This window comes from Salmo trutta, chromosome 37 (assembly GCF_901001165.1).
Source record: "Salmo trutta chromosome 37, fSalTru1.1, whole genome shotgun sequence".
In the NCBI taxonomy this organism is placed as follows: Eukaryota; Metazoa; Chordata; class Actinopteri; order Salmoniformes; family Salmonidae; genus Salmo; species Salmo trutta.
This window is the reverse complement of record NC_042993.1, coordinates 22,036,292-22,045,458: the sequence shown is the minus strand read 5'-3', so window position 1 is coordinate 22,045,458 and position 9,167 is coordinate 22,036,292. Positions and strand designations below refer to the sequence as shown.

The following is a 9,167-nucleotide window of genomic DNA, read 5'->3' as shown; positions in this document are numbered from 1 at the left end:
TCTGTCTCAGTGTGTGTAGCCCATGTATCTGATGCTGCCTGGACTAAAAGAGTATGACATGTTATGGCTGTAGCATTTGATTGATTGATGCTAGCAATCATTTGGCCTCTCTTAATAAAATAATTATAAGATAATTAGCCAATTAGCTGAGCTCAACTGTGGGTTGTCCTGGTTCTTCACAAAGGGAGGCCAGTTTGGATTTAGCTTCACCCCAATCAAATCTCACCCTAAGCAACATGTCATTTTAGTTTCTGGTCTACTTGTGTTGATGTCCTGCAGAAGCTATCGGCCCTTTCCTAATCCATGGATGGAGATGGGGATTTGGAGATGTGTTAGGGTTTAACCAACTATTTGTTAGCGTAACCTATATAAAATAACAGAGAAGCTATGCCACAATATTAAGTATATAAACTATAGATAATTTAATACTGCTATATGTTAGAGAAAGTGGCTCATGTGATGGTGGGTCATGTGGACAGAATGATGATGCTTTAAAACAGGGTTTTGCAAGAGCTTTTTGCTGAACAACAGCAATAACAAGATAATGGGTGCAATGTAGGGGTTTTAGAGAACTGTGCATTGTGTAACAAGGTGTAGGCAGCTGACTTAGTGATAGGAGGTTGTGAAACCCATCACAAGGGGAGCATGTGAGGAACAGGTAGAGTGGAGAAAAAAACGTATAAGTAAATCACTGGAAATTGAGTGGTTGCTGACTCTTGAGTATACACTAAGAAGATAAGATCCAACGCCAGGCAACATGTGATGCGTCACGAGGTTGGGACCAACCTGCACGCCAACGATAGGCTGGAGTAAGTCTAAACCACACCCAGTCTCTACTCTGACAGGCCCAGCAAGGAGTGGGAACTACTCTGTCAAGAAGTATTTAAAGAAGAACTTGTGATGACATTTCAGTTCTCTGTCTGCCCTGTATGGTGTTTCAGTGAGCCCGTATATACGAACAACATATTTACCACTCAGGTGTTTGCATTAATTAAAGTACAAAGAAATCAGAAGTTACTCTGTGCTGACTATTTTGTTCCGACACCAGATTCGAATTGACGCGACCCAACAGATGGGGATTTGGACTTGTGGTTTTGACGTAATTCTCTGTGCAGGCCAATGATTATGATGCGATTCTGATCTAACTATCAATGAATATGCTGTGCCACTGGCCTGAGACGAATGAAGTTCAATATCTAGATGTAGCCTAGTCCTTTTAGGCTCAAGTTAACTAGCTAGCTAACTTAGTTTTTTAATTTTTGCACATGCAAGGAAGTTAGGCTAGCAAGTATTTTAGCTAGGTAGCCTAGGACAACAAAATCTAAAAGTGTACTTACTGTATGACAGAGCCATGGACCGTTTTGCCAACATAAAAGAGAGGAGGATGGCATTGGCGTTCAACTAGTCTACAAGTAGAGTAGGTCCCAAATTGTTTTAGCTTGCTCGCACACAACATTGATTGGACTAAATCAGTTTTGGTATCTTTAAGTTTGTTTTCCGTGTATAAAACTAAGCATGTATAGCCTTGTTGATTTGACGATGTTTAAGTGTTTATGTTGAAATAGTGCTGAAATAGCGGAGGCAGTGCTCCTGCTTTCTTTGTGCAAACTTGCGGTAACTCCGTGGTTCTAAATCATTAGTTGTTTAGTAAACTGTCAAACATTAACTTGCTTGACCATTCTGCAGGTGATATAACGGTTTGTTGCAATATTTTCTTTGTGGACTTCACAGGACAGATGTTGCTCTCCGGTTTTGTGATGAAACAAACGTATGTGTAGTTGAATTTATTCCACCACTGTGTGACTGTTGTGTTTTTGTTGTCACGGCCTTATTGTATATCACAGTGGCATATGAACAATTGGGTTGTAGAGCAAACAACACAATTATCACAACATAGGTTGTTATATGGATTTTCTTACTGGCTTAGCTTCCTCAGTGATTTTACCCACGCACCGCTACTGAAGGGCAATAACAAAAACCAGCAACTCTGCCCTCCATGGAAAGAGTTTGACGCCCCTGATCTAACATCTGAACTTAACTCAAATATATCAATAAGACCAACACATACAGTATAATAGAAACTACATGGAGAGCTGGGGTCGAAGTACAGTGAGAGAAAGAGATAGAGTTGGATGGAAAGAGGGAGGGACAGAGACGGGACAGTTGTCACTTAAGCGTGTCCTGATGAATACTAATTGCTGTGAACTAAAGAGCAAGAAAGAGTTCCATTGATGGCTGAGCACAATGGAGAAGGGACAGGGGAAGCAGAGGAATTCTATTATTTCATTTTTCCCTTCTCCTCGTGTTTGTATGCCAGCCCCGCCGCCTGTTGTCTTTGGTGGGAAAGGAGACCATGGCTCTCACAATGCCGCCCTTGTGTCTGGGGCCACAGGGCCAGAGTAAGCCAGGGCTCACACAGCTTCCTCCCTCCCTGCAAGATGACAAGGGCCTCAGCGTACAGGCAGGCTTGCCATCAATAAGGTTTTGAGATGATAAATTGAGCTCACTGGCGTAGCGGAAACCCCCGTAGTCCCCGCGAGGTGGGGGTCCCACGAGCTCTGGGTGCCAATGCGACCATCATCTCACACCTTTTTTATCATTTTGACAGTAACCCTCCTTTTTAATGTCCACATGTGGCAAGCAAAGTGTTTGTGTTGTCCAATCTACATCAGGGCTGTTACATGGAACATTTATTTTAGAATCTGCAATGTTTAAATTTCCAACTTTAATTGCTGTACAAGTACATACAATATTGCTGCCAGCCATCATTCTAAATAGCAGCATTGTGACACCGTAGGCCTATAGCTTCATGAAACATAAAGGTTAGGCTTAACATGAGAAAATGACGACCAAATAAAAGTAAATATGAATCCATTAAAGCAAAGCTATAGGCTACGACAAGCACTAGCACCACATAATCTGATAGGCAGCCGTGTATACGTGGCAATTTAAGAACCATATACAGTTATTAGTAAGTAATCTAAACTTTGTGAGTGGCTGACGCAGCAGTGAGTGGCTGACGTAGCAGTAGGCCTTGCTACTGAAAGTTACAGCATGGACCAGCAACATGGTTACCTCCATGGGGATATACTGCTGTTTTACCCATACACAATACCAGATTCAAAACTAAATATGTATAAATATCCCTTTCTCGAACTGTCTCTCTATTACATAAATACAGTAAACAGACACGTTCTAGGTTCAAACTCTTTGAAAACGGGCAACTCTTCCTCACTTCCTCTCACTTGTCCCTTATTGATAAGTAAAGGATGGAGGCAGAGAGAGACACAATGGCAGCCTGTCACATCACATCCTCATTAACATCTGGAGCAGAACAGAGAACAACCCAGTTTACACTGTCCACCACGGCCTGAGACACATGAGCACTGGTCTGAGAGAGAACAAGAGAACGAGAGAGAGAGAGAGAGAGTCAAGGGAAGGAGAGAGAGAGAGACCTTTGGGGTCAAAGGGAGGAGAGATCACAGTGGCAGAAATGGGCTCAGAGAAAAATAAAGATATTTTTGCTTTCGAACTATCCCACTAACGGAAAACGGTCATGTTTGACTGAACAACCCTCAAAGGTGATCCGTCACCGCTGTTTTGAAGAGAAAAATAAATCCTCATCTCATCAACTGCTGCAGGTTAGAGCTTTGGGATTTTCTTTTAGTGTCTGTTGAGCTGTATTGGTCCTCCTAGGGGCAAATGTTCTATGTATAAAACTGTACTAAGTAGAACAATCAAAAATGCTTTACCACATTATGTAAACATTCTAAATCAGATAATGCTGTTATTCTATTACAGGGACAGGGAGGGTGACTTGCTTCATTATGAACTGTGCTGCTATTTTGATACTAACCGCAAGTTGTTTCAGTTGGACGTCTGCTATTTATCTCCCAAACAGACAAGGTATGTTTTAGCATTTTCAGAGTATAAAAGTTATTTTAGCTTATGACAGGAGAGTATGGAGAATTGTATCCATCTATTGAATCTGGTCAATTTAGTTCATGAAGGCCACTAGCTATAGGTCAGTGACATTGCTTATTGATGACCATAAAATAATTCTTACCCAATGTAATGTATGAGACTTTGATTTTTGAATAATGGAGGAATGATCTTACAAGGAAGCTGTTTTAATTCCCTCAGAAACAAAGAAACTGAAGTATCTGCTTGAGCCTCCTGTTTATGCTGAAGTAACCAGCCCTCGGGGAGGAAATGCCACTTTGCCATGTGTACTGCGATTCAAACCAAGCCATTACAAGGTGAAATGGACAAAACTGGAACCACTTCGTAGTGGAAGCGAGAACATTGTCATGATCTCAAACGGTTTAGCCCACAAACCCTATGGCCTGCTTGGGCCACGGGCCTCGCTTCGTAAGGCTCATGCCATGGATGCCTCACTACGACTCAGCAACCTGGAACTAGAAGACGATGGTAGATATCGCTGTGAGCTGATCAACGGTATCGAGGATGAGAGCGTCATCATTACATTGAGGATAGAAGGTAAATTATGATGATTCATGTAACCTTTCTAAACATTTCAAATGTTGTAAAGAAACCTTATTGCTTGCTATTCAGACTAAAATATATTTTGGGGAAAAAAGGCAAATCAGACAAAGTTTTTGATATGTTGTGTAACTTAACATCAACATAAAAAGAGACAACTTATATTTACTTTTAGGGATAGTATTTCCATATCAGAGCAAAAATGGCCGTTACAAATTCACCTACAAGGAAGCTAAGGAGGCCTGTGCTGAACAGGATGGCACATTGGCCACATTCAAGCAGCTATACAGAGGTATTTAATATTCAATCAGCAAAACATTGACAGTTTACTCTGTACCTTTACTGATGCCATAGAGGTTTATGTAAGGCTAACTTTCACAAAGTGAACAGTAACACATTCTCATTGTGTAGCCTGGACAGAGGGTCTGGATTGGTGCAACGCAGGATGGCTCATCGATGGGACAGTCCACTACCCCATCCTGCACCCACGAGAAGCATGTGGGGGGGAGCTGCTACCTGGCATTCGCAGCTATGGCCCCCGGGACAGGATCCGGGACCACTTTGATGCCTTCTGTTTCACCTCTAGAACCACAGGTCAGCTGAATGGGTTTTGGTGCCTTGTGAAGCTGTCAAATAGCAATGTCAGTATAGTCTTCATGTGCCAAATTAGTTCCATCCTTTTTCATTTGGGATGCTGCTTATTAAAAGGAGTTCAATTGGATTTGGGCGATGTGGTACATTTAAAAATTGTCTGGAACCAACATATAATCAAACATTAATAAGGATGCAATTACATTATAGTATTGGCAAAAGACTGTGTTGAGAACAGTCTTATGTTATTCTGACTGTAAACCTTCCATAGCAACAGGGTGACCTTTGGCGATACATAGGAGTGGCCTCGTTAATGGTCCTGAGAGGATGGGGATGGACAATAAAGGCTGTTGTTCAGACCCACTTGTAAACAAGTCCATCTGTGGAAACTAGTTGCCCTTTAGGGACATTAGAACATCCACTGTAATCGGAAAATAAAAACAGTGGAAATGTTGAATTATAAAGATAGTGGGTGGTTATCATATAACACGGTTCCCCAATAAGTTTACATTTTGTTATTGTTGGACATAAAAGACTGTACATTTTCATTTAGGAAATATGTTTGAAAGTATTCCAACCCATAATAGAGAGACATACAGGTACAGTTGAAGTCGGAAGTTTACATACACTTAGGTTGGAGTCATTAAAACTCATTTTTGAACCATTCCACAAATTTCTTGTTAACAAACTATAGTTTTGGCAAGTCAGTTAGGACATCTATTGTGTGCATGACACAAGTAATTTTTCCAACAATTGTTTACAGAGAGATTATTTCACTTATAATTCACTGTATCACAATTCCAGTGGGTTAGAAGTTTACATACACTAAGTTGGCTGTGCCTTTAAACAGCTTGGAAAATTCCAGAAAATGATGTCATGGCTTTAGAAGCTTCTGATAGGCTAATCATTTGAGTCAATTGGAAGTGTACCTGTGGATGTATTTCAAGGCCTACCTTCAAACTCAGTGCGTCTTTGCTTGACATCATGGGAAAATCAACAGCAATCAGCCAAGACCAAAAAATTGTAGACCTCCACAACTCTGGTTCATCATTGGGAGCAATTTCCAAATGCCTGAAGGTACCATGTTCATCTGTACAAACAATCGTAAGCAAGTATAAACACCATGGGACCACGCACCCGTCATACTTCTCAGGAAGGAGACGCGTTCTGTCTCCTAGAGATGAATGCACTTTGGTGCGAAAAGTGCAAATCAATCCCAGATCAACAGCAAAGGACCATGTGAAGATGCTGGAGGAAACAGTTACAAATGTATCTATATCCACAGTAAAACGAGTCCTATATCGACATAACCCCAAAGGCCGCTCAGCAAGGAAGAAGCCACTGCTCCAAAACCGCCATAAAAAAGCCAGACTACATTTTGCAACTGCACATGGGGACAAAGATCGTACTTTTTGGAGGCTCCTCTGGTCTGATGAAACAAAAATAGAACTGTTTGGCCATGATGACCATCGTTATGTTTAGAGGAAAAAGGGGGAGGCTTGCAAGCCGAAGAACACCATCCCAACCGTGAAGCACGGGGGTGGCAGCATCATGTTGTGGAGGTGCTTTGCTGCAGGAGGGACTGGTGCACTTCGCAAAATAGATGGCATCATGAGGGAGGAAAATTCTGTGGATATATTGAAGCAACATCTCAAGACATCAGTCAGGAAGTAAAATCTTGGTCAAAAATGGGTCTTCCAAATGGACAATGACCGCAAGCATACTTCCAAAGTTGTGGCAAAATTGGCAAAAGGACAATAAAGTCAAGGTATTGGAGTGGCCATCACAAAGCCCTGACCTCAATTACATAGAAAATTTGTGGGCAAAACTGAAAAAGTGTGTGTGAGCAAGGAGGCCTACAAACCTGACTCATTTACACCAGCTCTGTCAGGAGGAATGGGCCAAAATTCACCCAACTTATTGTGGGAAGCTTGTGGAAGGCTACCCGAAACGTTTGACCCAAGTTAAACAATTTAAAGGCGTAGAGAGAATGATTAATTTCAGCTTTTATTTCTTTCATCACATTCCCAGTGGGTCAGAAGTTTACCAAATACTAATTGAGTGTATGTAAACTTCTGACCCACTGGGAATGTGATGAAAGAAATAAAAGCTGAAATAAATAATTCTCTCTGTTATTATTCTGACATTTCACATTCTTAAAGTAAAGTGGTGATCCTAACTCACCTAAGACAGGGAATTTTTACAAGGATTAAATGTCAGGAATTGTGAAAAATGGAGTTTAAATGTATTTGGCTAATGTGTATGTAAACTTCTGACTTCAACTGTATGTTATCGTATACAAATGTAAGCAAGGTTTGAAATGATTATATTTCAGTCAAATGTTATATCTGCTTGGGCTTCCTGCGGTCAATTTCCAGTCTACAAACTATTTGTAATTATTATAATTATGAAAAAAATCTGTGGCTGAATCTAGTTGATGATCGCTGCCATATAGGGTGGATACAGCACCATACTTAACTTAAATAACAGTAATGATATGGTTGTGAGTGCATATCAACTTTTCAGATCCAGAATGACTGATACAACAAATTACTTCTTATGCTTTAGCACAGGGATTATCAACTAGATTCAGCAGAGGGACGATTTTTTTTCTTGAGCAGATGGTCAGGGGGCAGGGACATATTTACAAATAATTTGTAGATTGCAAAAAATGACAGCAAGAAGCCCAAACAGATGTAACTTTTGACTAAAACATAATCATTTTAAACCTTGCTTACATTTATATATGATCACAAATATACTTTGGAACAGATTTCCAAAATTAAAATCACTTGGAGCTGATATGCTGGTGTTTTACAGTCTTTTATGTCCAACAATAAAAAAAATGCTCAAAGCTTGGGGGGTCAAATAAAATCACCCGCAGGCCGATTTCGGACCACGGGCCGCCAGTTGGGGAACACTGCTTTAGCAGGTTAAAGAACTTGCATTCTCCTTCCTCTCTTCCAGGCTTTGTGTTCTTCGTTGGAGAGCCACTCACATTTGGGGAGGCAATGCAGGCGTGTAGGGGTGAGGGAGCAGAGTTAGCTCTGGTTGGACAGCTCTATTCGGCCTGGCGTTTCCTGAGCTATGACCGCTGTGATGGAGGTTGGTTGAAGGACGGCAGTGTGCGTTTCCCTATCACCACCCCTAGAGGGCGCTGTGGCGGTATTCACGAGGCTGGGGTGCGCACCTTTGGGTACCCCAACAAGACCCTGCGTCTCTATGGTGCCTACTGCTACAGGTAGCTTTCATGAGACCCATAGCGTGTGGAGCCTACTTCCACTGACTTCATAGATCCAAGATGCAGAACCATTGTGAAGACTACCAGTGACTCCTACAGGTTTCAGTACGCAGGGCTTGCAGATACAGGTAGTCAAAAGGCTAGGAACTGGTTCCTCAACAACGGCAAAAAGATACAAGTAGCACTGCGCTTTTCTGCAATACTACAATATGTTATTACAGGAAACCTCAAAGGCTTAATGCCTTTTTCCATGGGACACATCAACAAAAGCCTGCCACTTTTATGAGCTTTACTGCTACAGGTAACAACTGCTGTACATGTTTTCCTGCATTTGTGTAACATTCGTTTCGTGAACTTTGTTATCCAAGAAGCACTATTCTAGTGTAACAGGATAGTTATTACACAATGACAAATTCCTAAAATGCTGCTTTTAGCTTCTTAGCTGATGTAAGAGAGTGTGTAAATAACAGAATGGGAGAAAGTATACGCACTGAGCATAACTGTAATACAATAAAATATCTTGAAAGTGTATTTGATATGTGGCATGAAAATATAATTAAAATGCAACCATATTCACATGGATAAATACATTGTAATCAATTCATTTTATTAGATATTTATTTTCTACTCTCCAAAAACTCTATTTTTCTTATTTTCATGTAATCCATCTCCTTTTTAATTAGTTTTACAATTACATTTTTTCTTTCATAACAAGTTCAATATGCAATTGTGCAGTCACAAATGGGATTTACAATTAGCATTATTTAATTACTGTTAAACACTACCAACGTACGGTAGTACTTCCACTGGAACTAAGACAATGACATCACTG

At 40.8% G+C, this 9,167-nt stretch overlaps 1 protein-coding gene across 1 annotated transcript; it reads left to right on the top strand.

Annotated features, from left to right (window-relative positions):
* The first annotated feature begins 3,260 nt into the window (after positions 1-3,260).
* On the top strand, positions 3,261-8,921 carry hapln2 (hyaluronan and proteoglycan link protein 2). Its single transcript, XM_029737084.1, has 6 exons — positions 3,261-3,641; positions 3,802-3,906; positions 4,144-4,500; positions 4,679-4,795; positions 4,915-5,097; positions 8,062-8,921. The coding sequence occupies exons 2-6, from the start codon at positions 3,828-3,830 to the stop codon at positions 8,337-8,339; spliced, it is 1,014 nt and encodes a 337-aa protein (XP_029592944.1). The 5' UTR covers positions 3,261-3,641; positions 3,802-3,827; the 3' UTR covers positions 8,340-8,921.
* Positions 8,922-9,167: the final 246 nt, after the last annotated feature.

Excerpts from the sequence above, each read along its gene's own strand:
- hapln2 (XM_029737084.1), top strand. The coding sequence starts at position 3,828 with ATGAACTGTGCTGCTATTTTGATACTAACCGCAAGTTGTTTCAGTTGG. Across the intron at positions 3,907-4,143 it reads TTATCTCCCAAACAGACAAG|AAACAAAGAAACTGAAGTAT; the intron begins GTATGTTTTAGC and ends TAATTCCCTCAG. Across the intron at positions 4,796-4,914 it reads ATTCAAGCAGCTATACAGAG|CCTGGACAGAGGGTCTGGAT; the intron begins GTATTTAATATT and ends CTCATTGTGTAG.